We start from the raw sequence: 15,626 nt of genomic DNA, 5'->3' as shown, positions 1-15,626 counted from the left end.
TCTAAAAAAAAAAAATCTAAACATATTTCTAATATCTAATCAAACCTCCCCTGGCACAACTTGAGGCCATTTCCTCTCATCCTGTCACTCCACAATGACAAACCTGGAGCTCCTCTGGAGACCTCAGAGCTGCCATAGATCAAATTTATCATCCCAAAACTGCCTCCAGGCACAGCCTCAGCTGCAGTGGTGGTGTGGATGGGACAAGATCCACACGCTCTGCCCTGGGCATGGACAGGGAGCTGCCAGGGCCATGTCCCACAGCCCACAGGGGATCCTCAGGTGAGCTCCTGACTCACTGGGAGAGGAACCCAGCCTGGGAAGTCCCAGCAGCAGGTGGGGATGTCAAACCTTGATGTGCTGAGACCCTCTGAAGGCACCAAACTGGGCTGGTTTCTCCCAGAATTGGCAGTACAGCCAGTGGGTTGTCATTTCATTGGGTTTATGGTGGGACCAACAGCGGCTCATCAGCACCCAGGGGCTCCCAGCAGTCCCAAGGAAACAAGGTGAGTGCTACAGGTGTCAGGTTGTACAGGGAAGGGACAAATTCTCTTCCTTGGCTTGATTTGAACACTGTCTTCTGGATATCCTTCTGCTTCTCATCTTTCACAGTCCAAGGTTTTGCTTATCCATGTTTAATTTTTATTTCCATATTTTCCTCACATCAAGATGCTTCTGAGAGCCACGCCTTCAACTCTCAGTGGGGTATTATTTCTTTTCTCACCCAAAAATTGTGACCAGCCTTGGGGAGGCAGTGTGAGACTGTGTAAGACCCAGGGGACTGGAGCTTCCCGGGAGAACAAGCTGCAGCACGGCTCGGATGAGGACAATTGATCCAAACAGCCAATATTGCTGCAGCATGAAGATTTAAAAAGCAACAACAGCTTCTGATCCCCCACCCTAGCTGAGATGCGTGCATGGAAAGCCTGTGGTGGGAATATGAGCCCTAATTCCTACAAGTGGGAATATGAGCCCTAATTCCTAAAAATGGGAATATAAGCCCTAATTCCCGGTGGCTGCCCCGCACCTTTGCACCCATTGATGCAGCACACACTGTTCCAGAAGGAAATCCACCCAGCTTTGAGGCTGAGCTGACTCTGTGCATGGCTGGGAAGGGGTTAGGAGGAGGAGGAAAGCCTGGGTTCCTAATTCAGCCTCCCTGCAGACCCCAGACAGGGTGCTTGCTTTAGGAAGGGATTTATGCAGTGAATCGCTAATGGGGTTTGTTTTCCTGCTTCCAGTGTTCAGGATGCAGCCGATGTGGGCTGGTGTGACAAGCCAGCCCCAGCAGTGGGAGGAAATTCAAAGGAACGAGCTGGCGTGGGGGTTTCCCTGGGGAAATCTTGTGCTGGGAGTGGGCAAGCATCTCCCTGGAGGTGTTTTCTGCTCTCCCAGAAGGAGCCGAAGCAGCCTGGCTTCTGATGCTGTGCTCCGAGGGTCTGCCCAGGCGCAGGAAGCCCGAATGTGCTGTTTCCCCACAGGAGCAGAGTGCCAGGCTGTGTGTGAGGCTGAAGATGCTGCGATGGGGGGGATGCAGCGATGCTGAGCTGAAAGCAGCGAGTGCCGCTTAGTGCCGCCGGGCTGAACCGCACCGGGGCTCCGCGGGAGCTGCAGCCTCCCCTGGGCTCGGGAGGGCACCTGGACAGCCCAAATCCTTCTCCCCCGGGAGCCTGGCACCCGCACGAGCGGCCAAGGCTCCTGTCGGGTGTTTGGCATGGAGAAAATCGCGGATGCAGCAGGATGCTGCCATAGGGAGATGCTGAGATGAGGCTGCCCGTGCTCAGAAAGGGAAGGGGCAGGGGATGCAAGAAACGTCTGGAAATGCCCGTGGAGGGTTCAGAGAGGAGGGAACCAGACTCTCCTCAGTGATATCCAGTGACAGGAGACACGAACTGAAACATGGAAAGTTCCATTAAATCACAGGAAGGAAATTCACTGTTCAGGTGGTGAAGTACAGGAACAGGTTGTCCACTGTAGCATCTCCATCCTCAGAGACATTCAAACCCGAGTGCTGGGAAATTTAACCCTGTTTGAGCCATGCTGTGACTGTGACTATCATATCATTTTTTCCATTTAATGGAAAAAACTCCAGCTATATCATTGTCATGTCTGAAGTGGTTAACTCACACTGAAAAGCTCCTTTCCATGCAAAAAAATACAGTAGTTTTTCTACCTAATAAAATATATTGCCTTTCCTAGAGCCCCAGTGCCAGTGAACAGCGATGTTTCAGCTGATTGGGCAGCTTGTGTGAGAGGTGACATAATTTGAGTCAGTTTTCTCACACAGAGAGGTTTTTCCACCCGGGAAACCCATTGCCAGCAGGTGGCAACCACGCCAAAGCAAAATTCCTGGAGAAGGTTTGCCTGGAAGAATGTGTTCTCCTTCATTGTTCCACCACAGCTAGCACCTTTAATATGGAGAAGGCAACAGAGTGATCTTGTGTACACACATCTGTTTTTAGTTTTCCATCAATTAAATTGGAATCCCGAGGTATTGAGGGTTGTCAGTTTGGATGTTGGGGTGCTCAGGGCACTGAATTTCCCCGAGCAGTCTCACCTGGGGTCTCCACCCACACCCACCCATGGCTCTGGGAGCCCATTTAAGCTGAGAACTGCAGCCTCCTTTCCTTTTATGTTCCCTGTACTGCCTTTTCCTGGGGGGATTTGGACAGGTAAGAGCCAAGCTTGGTGCCTGGGGTCGGAGGAAAGCTTAAAAGAAATATTTTAGCTATGACAGCCTTCCTAACAGCAGTAAGATACAAACTTCACTACTAGCAGGGCTAAAGGGTGTGAGAATGAGTTTTCCAAGCTTTCTATATGGAGTTTCTGATCTCCAGACTCTTCCAGTCAAGTCCTTTTGTTCCAATACTTTTGTTAAAGTATTCTGACTATTTATCTGTGAAAGAAGAAACTTTATATCTGCAGTGCTCACTACAGTCATACTTATGGCTTACAAACCACCTTAATTTTGTTACAAACCTGCTGTGTTTATTTTATAATAGGCAAAATGCAATATATATAGCAAAGATGTGGCACAAGTAGCATAAATTTTCTCTTGTGAAAGAAGGACCAGTCTCTTTATTCCCCCATGAGGTTTATTTCATTACTCACTCTTAAATAAATATGTATTTGACACTTTACAGGGACAACTAGTTCAAAATGATTTCTAACACAAGTTCTCGCAGTTGTTATAGTATTTGTATGGTGTGCTGTTTGGCACCATTTTTGAGACTCAAATCTTCCTTTTGGTCTAAATTTAACAAGTCAGAAAAGAGGAAATTTGTGGTGGGGTGGAAGATGGACAATCCTTCAAAATCAAAAGAAAGCCATAACACACAGGAACATACACGAACATTGAAAATAGTTTCTTTTCTCTTCTAAATACTCATCCTCTCTTTTACAGATGTTTCATTGAAAGTGCTCATTAGCTCTGCTCCATTAAACAATCCTCCCTAATAACTCAGTGATAAAGAACTGAGCTTTGCACTCCTCTGGAAATTGGTCTCCAGCCTGTCCGTGCTGTACAGCAGATGGCAATAAAGGACCACTCTGTGGCAGAAGCACACCCCTGAAAAGGAAATGTTCTGTCATTAGTAATTCAGAGGGTGAAATTAAAATCAGGGTCTAGAAATGCAAGTTGGTGGGAGCAAAGAGGGGAAATACAAGAGTTGCAAGTGGGCAGGACAAACCCTGTTGCTGATGAGGGTTACAAACAGACCACACATTACATATAAACCAAAGAAAGGACGTTGTGCATTCATTGGCCACTCCTCCAGTCTGCAAAGTTTCTCCTGAAAAACCCTGGAAGGGCAGGGACCTGCCAGCCCCAGCCCCCTGTTCAAGAAGTTCTGCATTCCAGCAGCTTCCGGAAGCTTTTCCGAAAACTGTCATCCAGGAAAGCGTACAAGAAAGGATTCAAGCATGAATTGGCAGAGCTTAGGCTGGTGATGAAGTAGGATATCCCAATGACCATGGAGGTCTGGGGTAAGTCAGTGGTCAAAGCCACGATAGTTGCCAGGTGGAAAGGGGTCCAACAGAAGAGGAACACAGCCAGGACTATGAAGACCATGATGGTGACTTTATTCTTGGCTTTGTCCAGGGCTCTGGCATTGGAGTTCAGGTGCATGCTCCTCAGCTTGTAGAGCATCATGGTGTAGAGGATGCAGATGGTGGATACTGGAATGGCAAAGCCAAGGATGAGGGTGTAGATCCTGCTGGCTTTGAACCAAAACCTCTCCGGCTTGGGGAAATTGAGATCACAACTCTTGATCTCCAGGTCGTCAGTGTAGACATTGGCAAAGATGATGAAAGGGAGGACTATGATGGTGACCAGGATCCAGATGCACAGGCTGACAATCCTGGCTGCTCGGTACGTGCGGTGGGGCATCCTCTTGGACCTGACCGTAGCCAGCACCACCAGGTACCTGTCTATGCTCATCACTGTCAGGAAATAAATGCTGGAGAAGATATTGTAGTGATCTATGGACAAGATGACCTTGCAGAGGATTTCTCCAAAGGGCCAGTAGCGGAGGAGGTGCTCTGCAATATTGATGGGCAAGACAAGGGTGAACAAGTCATCAGCGATAGCAAGGTTCAGGATGAACATGTTGGTCACAGTCTTCATCTTGGGGGCCTTGAGGATCACATAGATGACAGCAGTGTTGCCTGTGAGCCCCACAGCACAGATCACAGAGTAGATCACGGGCAGGACAATGTAGAAATCAGCTGCCTGCTCTTGGAGGGTGAAGTTGAACCTCATGCTGTTTTCCAGGTAGCAGCTGTTGCCTGTGTTGCTGCAGGAGCTGTTCAGATCATCCCAAAAGATGTTTCCCATGCCTATTGACCACAGACCAACTCCAGATACCACTGAAAGCCTCACTAGCCCAGAAGTGAGAGGTTTTTTGCTTGGTTGGGATATTTTCCCCCTCCTGTGAGAAGCAGCTGTTACCTCATTTAGATGCAGCTTATTTTCAAAGGTGAGTTGTGAGGCTTCTTGGACCACCTAACTTACCTCTCCCCCCCCTTGGAGAAGTTAGATTTTGAAGTGGTGATGGGAAAAGAAAATGTTTGGAAGACATAAGGCTCCATGAACCAAGAGAACAAGAGAATAATGTCTTTCTAAAGAAGTCAAGGAACTCTTCTTTCTGAGAGCATTCCGGTGAGCTTTGGCTTTTCTTTGCTGGGGGAGTTGAGCGGCTCTCATTCAGCTGTCTAAAGTGACAGTTCTTTTGGGGCTGGCAGGAACAAGGAGGCAGAAGGGGGAATTTCGTGCCTGGCTGGCTGTTCACAGCCCTTGGAGGACTGGAGGGATGGCTGCAGTTTCTCTGGCACAGCTCTTGCTTTTCGTGCTGGAGCAGAAGCGTTCCAGTGGTTAATTAGCGCCTGCCTTTGTGTGGAGTTCAGGCTCTTCATGGACAGCGATTTCACAAACAATGAAGAAGTTTCTGACACTGCTACTCCCCACTCCCAGGGTCCCCTAGCAAAAGAAGGAGGGGGAAAAATAGTTCAGGGAGTATTTCTGAAATTAACATTTAAAGGGGATTTCCCTGCAATCAAAGTACACCTTTAAGCAAGGGTGAGTTATGAACTTACTCACTCTGAAAACCATCCCCAGTACGAACAACTGGCAGCCCCCCAAATTTGGCACAGATAGACAAAGCTGTACATCTCAGAAGTTCAGGATTAATCGGGGAAGAGAGAGAAAAGTACCCTGAAAGAGACACAGCAGGAATCATCTCACCTGTAGCAGTCACCACATCCATCACTATTGCCTGACCCATACTTCCAAGAATTCCTCCACAGGGAATGAACAAAAAACCGACCCCTACCCCCCTCCACCGTGAAGATCAAAGCTTTGGCAACCGGTCCCAGGCTCTGCAGAGAGAAGTGCCTCACTTCTCCTGCCTTTTGTTGTCGCACAGCAGTAAAGTGAGCTGGACTGCCGGCGCTGGTGATGGGGAGTGAAGTGTCCCTTACTTGGGAAGCGGCTCCTCTGCCTCCTCCAGCACCTGCTGCTCTCACTGGTGAGCCTCTTCCCTCTGATCCGAGCTGGAGGAGGGTCTCTGGGCTGCTGACGTATGGGGATTTGCAATCAGATCAACATGATGCTTCTGTGTGTGCGTGTTGTGTGTCTGACCAATTAGCACTTGCTCGGATCGGGGAAGGGGGGAAACAAGGGTTTTCTCTCTGCAGGGTTATTGAAAGAGTAAATACGGTGAATGTTTCCTTCAGGAATGAGGGAGATGTGGAGGGACACAGGCAGCACTCAGGACTGGCTAAGTGAGGGATGAAAGGATGGGAAGCAGGGGGTTAAACTGCTTCAATAGGGAACAGTGGCTGGTTTTAACAAAGGGAGCAGGAGGAGGGTGAGCTACATTACAACGCGCAAAATAAACAAATAAACAGATGTACCTTGCCAGATCTGTGCTGTTTTCGGCTGCTCTGGGGGAGTTTGGCTGAGTTCCTCCAGCTGGGTCTCTGATCCGGCTTTGGAAATCCAGTGAAATCCTTCAGATGTGCATCAGGAGGTGCAGGAGTCCCGTGAAGCTTCTTGGAAATGCACCCCAGGTTATAGAGCAACAATGTAAGATCACTTTACCAGCATGTCCCTAAAGAAAAAAAAAAGAAAAAGGAAATCAAGAGTCTTTTGATTCTCTTTTAGTCTTTTAAGTATTGCCTGACCTTTGTTTCGAGACAAAGCAAGGGAAAACAGGAATCCATCACTGCCATGCCTGGCTGAGTGCATTAAACCAGGAGGGCCAGCTCATAGATCTGAGCCAGTAGCCAAGAAGTGTGTCTGACTTTGCTCCTCTTTTTGGATGTTTTATATTCTTCTGGCAAGATTATTGTGCACCAGTAGCTGGGTGGGAGTAAAACATTTCATTGCACTTCTTAAAGACATGGCTATAACCGACTTCAGCAGATGGGATTTTTGTTTTTTTTAATGTACAACTCTTCAAGATATTTCCTTGACCAAAATCTAAGCAGACATTGGGCTTAAGGAAAATGAAACAGGAATTATATTGTCCAATTATATTGCATAGGAATGATATGGATGATACTTCTTCAGATGAAACACCCCTGGAGCTTTCTTCTTGCCTGTTTTGGGAAAGCTGGTGTGGTTTATAAGGAGTTGTAAATGAAGCAAGGCTTTGGTAGGTCTGCAGGGGGAATGCAGTTTCCAGGAATTGCTGTTGTCTTTTTTCAGAGAATAGCATACAGAAGGCAGAAAAATTCAGGAGAATGTGATGTTACATTTGCTGATCTGTAACTATTCCCTGGGACAAAAGGGTTTTAAAGTATTTTTCATCCACAATCCTTTGAGGCGTTCTGTTTTTCAGCATAAAGTATATCTCTGGTCTCTGGGATAGTTTAAAAGCTGTTCTTTTTTTCCCAGTCTATATTATCTTGGAATTAGCTGCCATGGCCAGGGGTTGTGTGCCTGGGTGCTGTGTGTTTCAGGAGCTGTGGTGCTGATGATGGTTCCTTGTGCTTTTACCCTCTGCCTTGTGCCTTCCTCCTCATTATCCATGGTGAACATGCTCTCCGTGCCTTGGTTAGGATGTGATTGATTAAAATAACCTGTCAGAGATGAGATGGAGACTAATTAAAGCTCATTGCCTGGTGTGGGTACAGGGGCTTTTGCTTATATGCCCCAAACAAATTACTGGCACCTCCTTTCAGAACTCCTTGCCTGGTTCTCCAATAAAACTTGTTTGCTTTGGGGAGGACAATTGCCAACAGATCTAAATTCATGTAGGGGATTGCTTTGCAGTAGGAACTGTTCTATCAACAGAGAAAATATTTCTTCTGTGCATCTCTGGGCTTGACCAGGGCCAGGGGCTGTGCACAGGGGAAACAGATCTATTTATATTGGTGTGATGAGGAGTGCTTGGAGAGAATGTTTTACTCTTCTTGTCTTCTCTGGCTGGGCATTCCTTGATTATAAATATTACAGCGGCATAAAGCCCTGGAAATCACTGGTTTGGAAATGCTGCTACAAAGGGCACGAGCTGCCTGGACCTATTTTTGTGCCAACAGCTCCATCATCAGCACAGTGCAGCAGGGACAAAGCGTTTATTCCTGGCAAATCTGTGCCGTGGAGATGGACTTTGCCTCTTGAAGCCCATGTTCACACTGTGCTGCTTGGGTCAGCTGTGCAAACAAAGAAAAGGCAGCATTTTAGGGAGGGGAAATCCCTGCCAATGCTAAATCAGTGCTGCTTTATTGCCTTCCTAAAGCTGATGCGCTGCTGGCTCCAGACAAAGGCCATCCACCATTTTGGAATTATGGACAACCTGTTTTGTTGGGCTCCTGCTGCTGTCAAGGAGTCAAGTTCATCTCAAGGACACAGATATACAATCAATAATCTGTTTACCAAAACAAAATGTTCTCGGCTGGCTGTCTTGCAGTCACTGGTTATTAAGGTGATTTATTTGTATGAAGTGTTCAGGCTTTTAAAAGCATTGCAGGTTAATAATAGAATCAGGGAGTAGTTTGGGTTGGAAGGGACCTTTAAAGGTCATCTAGTCCAACCCCCCTGCAATGAGCAAGGACATCATCAACCAGATCAGATTGCTCAGAACTCAACCATCCCACCTGACCTTGAATGCTCCCAGGGATGGGGCATTTACCACCTCTCTGGGTAACCTGTGGTAGTGCCTCACCATCCTCATTGTAAAGAAATTTCTTTCTTATATCTAATTTAAATCCACCCTCCATCTGTTTAAAGCCATTCCCCCTTGTCCTACCACAACAGGACCTGCTGTCCTGAGAAATGTCCAGAACTGATTACATCAAATGGGCTGAAATTGCTTCTGGTAAGGTAAGTGTGCCTGGTCAGGCTATTTGTAGGATAACACTCACCCACAAACCTGGGATGTCCTTCTGCTTCCCCCCAAAACCTTCCCAGCCTTATTGAGCCAGGCTGGCTTAGGCAGGTGATGGTGCTCACCTTGTAGGACAGCTCAGGGAACCAGGCAAGAGCTGCAGGGCAAATGTCACCATCGGTAAACTGGTGAATCGTGGCAAAGAAAGTGCTTTTGAACGGTGATAATTGTCACAGATCCAGGGGCTGGTGACACATCCTGCCCGCCTGAAAGCTGCAGTGAAGGCAAAGGGGTTCAGGAAGCAATTTAAGGAAAATGGGAGTCCATAAACAGCCTGTTTTTTTCAGGGAAAGCACATATCAATAACTGCCCCGTCTGGCTCTGCAGGGGAGCAATCCATACAAACCTTGCAGCAATTTCCTCAGACCAGCTGTGATGGGGAGTAAAAGCTGCAGCCCTGGGAGCTGGTGGGTGGCTGGCTGGAGCTATTTGCTCCCTGCCAGCCAGGAAAGAGGTTGGGAGGCTCCTGCAATGGGTTACCCTCATTCCCAGCACTTCTTGGAGACCCTGGCTCTTTTACCACACCTTCCCCAGCCCCACCAGTCGTGGAGGGAAAGTGGCATTGCAAGAGGCTGCCTGGCTGCCAGCAGGAGCTGTGCTGGCAGATGTGTTAATTAAGGGAGCTCTGGTAGAGTACTGGTGACAGTGGGAGCAAGGACACGGTGCCAGTCTTGCTGCAGTTAATACCTAACTGTGAGAATCTGAGTGCAGAGGGAATGCTGCTTTCAACACCCTCGTTTCCTCTCCCACTCCCCCCTGGTCCGGGTTCCAGCAGCCTTGCTCCAGAGAGAAATTAAAATCTGCTTCCATTCCAGGATGCTTTTACTCTCCAGCATTTATTCCTGCTTTTCTCCAGGGCTGGAAGTGAGGGCGTACTTTGGTTGGTTTGCTGCCCTGAGCCAGCTCAGTGTGCTGAAAGCAGAGCCCTTTGGAAGAGGGAGATTTCTGGAAGTGGACTGTCCCTTTTCCAGTGCTGCTCATCACCTTTGTGGGGTGTGAGGGGCTCAGGGCAGTGGCTGGGGCTTCCCTTGTGTCAGTGCTGCCATGAGGAGAGGGCAAAAACTGTCCCATGGCTCTGACTGTGCCAGAGGTGCTGCTGCCTCATCCTCCTGAACTCTGGAAGCAGGAGAAGCTAATCTGCTGCATCCATCTATGGGTCAGTTAGTCCTCTGGACTTGGAGCTTTTGTGCTTCCCTATCTCAGAGTTCTTCCATTAGCCCACGTGAGTGACAACTTTTGTGTAATTTGTCTGTGGGACCTGTGAGGAAAAAGCCTTGGATGTGATGGGATCTGGTGCTGCAGTACTCTGGGGTACAGCTGATTGCTTCCTTTTGGAGTTCTCTTGGCCATGGATTTATTAACAGGGCTCTGTTTCCTGCTGGTTGCCTTTATCAGATGTGCACAGAGTGTGTGCAAGGGCATTCCTCAGCACAGCTGAAGATTAAAACATAAGGAGGAATCCTAGTTTGAAAGGATGAGAAAACAAAACCAAAATAAAAAGATATTTTTTACCCAAAGTTAGCATGAGTCAGCAGGTAGGAATCAGCTCTTCCCTGGACCCCTGTCCTTCCAGTGCTGCTGGCAGATGAGGGTGTCCTGCAGTGCTGTGATCCATCAGCATTCCTGGCAGGAATATACATTATTTAGTTGCCATTAAGCTGGTTGTAACACAGCTGCTAAGAGCCCTTGGTATCTGCCACGTCCAAGTGAGAGGAGTTGTTATTTTGACTTTTTTAATGCCATCTGAACTTTCACTTGTGCAAAGTCACCCTTCTGTCATTGCTTGACCTGCTTGGAAAAGCTGTGACTCTTTACAAACATCAGCACTGCAACAGGGCTATAATGCATCCTTGGAAAAACAGCCAGGAGCCCTTCAGGGATCTCACCGGGGAGCAGGCTCTGTGCAATATATTCCAATATCTCTAAGCAACAGCTTAATGTGTTGCCTTGTCTGCTTAAGTAGCAGAGCTCCTCTGGCCTAAAAGCCTCATCACCAGAGGGTTATGGAGTGCAAATTGCTGCTGAATGAATTTGCTGCTTTGTTCACTCTGGTTTCCCTTCCCTTTTGTGTGTGCTATGACAGTGAAATGACTCATCTTCACCTTAAGATCATGTTTTGGAGAAATGGTCTAATATTTTGTACAATGCTCAATGTAAAAAACCCCAAACCAACAAAACAGATGAAATCTGTTTCCTGGAGCAACGTTTTCCAGTGCAATTACACAGAGCCAACTCCTTTCTCCACACTCTTTTGGGCAACAGACATTGCGGAGTACAAAGTTTACAATACCATCAACTATTGTAAGGAAAAGAGGGAAAAGCAGAAGGAAAAGAAGCAAAAGCAGGTTTGAGCTTAGTGAAACCTGATTCTGGCTTTGGGCTGCAATAATTTATTACAGCTCTGTTTTACAATTAATGCCAGCCTGACCTACTTAAATAGAACATCATAATTCTTGTGGCCATGTATGTGGTCATGAAAATTCAGTGCTAAGAGCGTGAGCCATGTTGGTTATGTCAGTGTGATGGAGAAAAATGTAATTTGGATAACTCAGGTGAATTGAGTAGGAAATAGTGTGCTATAAAATGCATAAAAATAATTTAAATGCAAAAGATAAAAGGAAAAGGGAAGGGATTACTGCAAGATGGGGTTTATGGCTGGTGCTCTCTGCTTATCGGGACCCCATGGTCATGGCCATAGTGGGGATGTTAGGGACTGGATTCAGTGTGGGTCCCAGAAACAGCCAAAACAGCAGTGACAGTCAGGAACACCTGGCTCTCCTCTCTTTAAAATCTGATTTCAGGCCCAAATTTAATTCCCTGGGGATTTAAGCTGTGAGACCTTTGAGTCTGTGTGCTGGGTAAATAAAGCCCCCATCAGAAATCATATTAATGCAAATTATAGGTGACCACACCAAAAAGAAGTTTTGGATGCTTATGGAGGAGAAGCAGAAAAAGCAAAGAAATAAAGATATTTCTGTGTTTTCCCCAGGGAATAATTTCTGAAGTGCAGAGCTCCCCAGGCCATGCAGGGCCTCCTGCCAAGGGGAATGATTTCAGACAAGCGCTGACTGTGTGGGAGAGGGTGTTTTGTGTTGGAGGGCTGAGTTATCACTGAAGTTTTTCACTTCTAATACTTGGTAATATCAGTGTGAGTTTGTCAGTAATGAGCACACTCAGTGTCTGAGACATCTCCATCTCCACCTGCTTCACAACTCCACTTGAAGGCAGATGAAAATTATTTCCTTGTAAATGACATGTTTTCAACAAATTCTGCAAACCCTTGCTGAGGCTCCTTGCCATGAAGTTGATTTTCTATTTATTTTTTCCTATTTTTTTTTCTAATAAGAAGAATTGCTTTCTTGCAAATGTTAGGTAAATTTTTCCCTTCCTGGGATGTCAGGAGGTGCACATCCTGTACAGAAACACTCCCCAGCTGCATCAATAACCTTTTTGTACTGTTCAGTGAGTCCTAGAAAACTGCAGAGCAGTTTTGTGTCTCTGCAGGTTACTTGGCAATCAATTCTCCATCTCTGATAAATCCTAATTTACAGGGAGGATGTGACGAACTCCCTCCTCTGCAATCAGGAGTTGGCAGTGCCCATTCTTCTGCAAATTTATGGGTTCAGCAGAATAATATCATAGGAACAGAGGTGTTGTGCAGCATTCCTGCTTGGTTTGCTCCTCATTTCATGGGGCAGACAGCAGCATTCTACAGCCCTGTTGGAGAGTTTTTCAAGAATGACTTAAAGAACAGGCCATGAGACATACAATTGAGAGAAAAGTATAGGGGAAAAGTAAAAGCAGTTTCTAACAGCTCTCAGCCTTCTGATTTGTATAAACAATTAGACTCTCTCAGGCATCATTCTATAAACAATGGAGTTCTCAGATTGTCTTCCCATAATAAGCAGAACACCGTCTCTGGGAAGGCCTGCCATCCTGAGAACAGATGTAGAAGTTTTGGGAACACTGGTTTCTGTTTTAGTTTCTGGTTTCTGTTTTGGTTTCTGTTTTTAATAAACAATTGTAGGTATTCTAAAACAAGAGGAGTGGTTAGAAGTTTCTCTGTTAGCCTATCATGACATTGGATTACAGAATATTCATGGCGTTCATTAGCACTGTTATTTAAGGTGATTGATTGATCAATAAAGTTGGAGTTCGATGCATTACCAGGATGGTCGTTCCCCCCTTCACTTCAATATATGGTGACCTCCGACCGTGATAGCGAACACCACGGGGAAGCGAACGCCACGCGAAGTGAAGACAGGTTCGGGTTCCGTAAGATCGAAACTGCAGCCGGAACGGCGAAGAAGCGCGGAAGACAAAGCGGAGGGTAACCCGCCGGCCCGCGCCGCGCTGCGAGTGACTATACAGATAGGCTCGTCCGATACATGCGGCCGCGACCTTGATTTGAAGAGCTGCAACGTGCGCACATAGGTATGGAAAGGCAAGCCGCATATGAACTTTTTATTACCCTTTTGCAAAAACGGCAAATTAAGGGACTAGATTTACAGAAAGATTTACCGGGTCTTTTAGTTTATGGCCTAGAAAGGGGGATCTTTATAAATCCTCACACAGTTCACGAATTGTTGGAGTGGCGTAGATTTGGTGATTTATTGTGGCAGGCTACGTTAGATGATGATAAAACTGCTAAGAAGTGGGGTAAATTATGGCGGGTCGTTAACACCGAACTGTTGCGGATTCAAGCTGAAAAAAGGGCTGCTCACCAGGCTACTGCCGCTTACGATCGTAACAAAGAATGCGATCAAGATAGGGAATTTGATAAGAACGCGGGAACTGCTCTTGGCCCCGCGACGCGGACAGTTTTATTACCTGCTTCGCCGCCTCCCTCGGAAAGCCAGCTATGAGTCATACTATGAGCCAGGCGCAGACCGCCTCGCTGCCCGCCGCGCAGCCCCCCTTAACGGGCCAGGCTACAAGCCCGGCTACGAGCCAGCCTACAAACCAGGCCACGCAGACTGCTTTAGTACCCGCTTCGCAGCCCCCCCTAACGAGCCAAGCTCCGCGGGGTGCCTTGTTGTCTGCTTTGCCGCAGGCTACACAGAGCACCTCTGACTCTCCCGTACCTGCTGCGTCTCAGCAGCTGGGGCCAGATACGTGTACTCCATTCCCGACAAGCAATCAGCCGGTCCCTAGGTCAGAAATTGGCTTGGCGGCGGCGATTGCGAGGGAAAGACGGGCCGCGTGGGCTGCCCTGGCCAAAGATGCAATTGACAGGGGAGATCAAGAGCTGATAAGTTCGGCTCGAGAACTGGCTTGTCTGGTTGTCTTTAACCCCCAGCCTGGAGGAGGTTTTCAAGCCACAATTAGCGCTCTTGACTGGAAGCTGTTATCTCAGTTGCGAGCTACTGTTAGTCAGTTTGGCTTTAAGAGTGGACCAGCTAAGCAAATGTTCGATTATATTTTTAACACCAGTATCCTCCTCGTTAATGATTGTCTTGGCATAGTTAAATTAATCTTTACCCACCATCAACAATTGCTGTTTAATGATCATTGGTGGATACTTGTCAGTGAGTGTGTGGTAGTTCAAAGACAGTCGGGTGACCCCTTGCATGGTATCACTATAAATGAGTTTATGTGTCTGGGACCTTTTCTTCGAACTGATGCACAAGCTTTAATAGGTCAAGAAAAGTGCCGGAAGGCAATGCGGTTAGTCAGACTCGCGATAGATAAGGTAAAGGAACCAGGAGGGATACCAGTGTATATGGGAATTAAGCAAGGCAAAGATGAGACATTTGGCGCTTTTGTTGATAGAGCTGCGGCTGCAATTGAGAGAGCCGGAGTAGCAGAATTTATGCACGAGGCTCTCCTTAAACAGTGTTGTATTCAAAACTGTAACTCTGCTACTAGAAACATACTTAACACTCTAGGTGCGGATTGGACTATCGAGGAAGCATTAGAGAGGATGGCTCTTCCTACCGGGCAGCAAGCTTTTGTGGTAGATGCACTCAAACAGATAGGAATAGGTTTGCAAGAACAGGCAAAGTCCTCTCAGAGTCAGGTGTTAGCCGCTTTTGCACCTCTTCAAACGTCCGCTGCGTTTGCAGCATCAAATAAAGAGGGCCGCACGAAATGCTGCGAAGGCACGGGCCACTTGCGCCGGGAATGCCAAGCACCAACAGAAGCCATCGCTGCATCATCGGTACCTTTTCCTGCCTCTAATCCCCCGCAACAGGGAGCCACCGCGGGCGAAGCTGAACCGCCGCGAAGGGAGTGACCCGCAGCGCAAAGCAGAGATGAATTGGCAAAAGGATTCAACAGGACTTTGGACTTATAGTTACGGTAAAGGGATTTTCCATATGGTTTACGGATTAACGGAAATGTGTGAATTCGGTGATTTATGGTGGAATTGCAGTGCTGTGCTACTCCGAACTCAGCACGGGCGCGCCTGAGGCAGCGGCGGGAAAATCAAAAGCCGCCGCCGCAGGAGCCGCCGCGCGGGAGCGGCCGCGCCGCCCCGAGAGCGGAGCCGCCGCCGCAGAAACCAAGCCGCACCACCCCGAGAGCCGCGCCGGAAGTGAACAAAGAGCGCCGCGGGGGGAGCGACTGGAGCCGCATCGCCCTCATGTGTGAACTGGGGGCCAGATGTCCACGGGCGGCCAGTTGCTGCTTGAGAACAGTAACTGGACATCAGAGAGCAGGTGATGGAGGAGCAATCATGCTGTGCATTGATAGTTTTCGTCCTGCACACTCCTTAGCGGATTCCGACTTCAGAGTGCT

General features: G+C 47.7%; 1 protein-coding gene across 1 annotated transcript; it reads right to left on the bottom strand.

Moving 5' to 3' along the window:
- Positions 1-3,838: 3,838 nt before the first annotated feature.
- On the bottom strand, positions 3,839-4,834 carry LOC128943763 (neuropeptides B/W receptor type 2-like). Its single transcript, XM_054286668.1, has one exon. It carries the CDS (start codon positions 4,832-4,834, stop codon positions 3,839-3,841), a length of 996 nt encoding a protein of 331 aa, XP_054142643.1.
- Positions 4,835-15,626: the final 10,792 nt, after the last annotated feature.

The sequence above is a fragment of the Melozone crissalis genome, unplaced genomic scaffold (assembly GCF_028551555.1).
Source record: "Melozone crissalis strain CALT ecotype California unplaced genomic scaffold, PUWL_Pcris_2 ptg000055l_1, whole genome shotgun sequence".
Taxonomy (NCBI): Eukaryota; Metazoa; Chordata; class Aves; order Passeriformes; family Passerellidae; genus Melozone; species Melozone crissalis.
The sequence above is the reverse complement of the archived record's forward strand: the minus strand, read 5'-3'. Positions and strand labels throughout refer to the sequence as shown.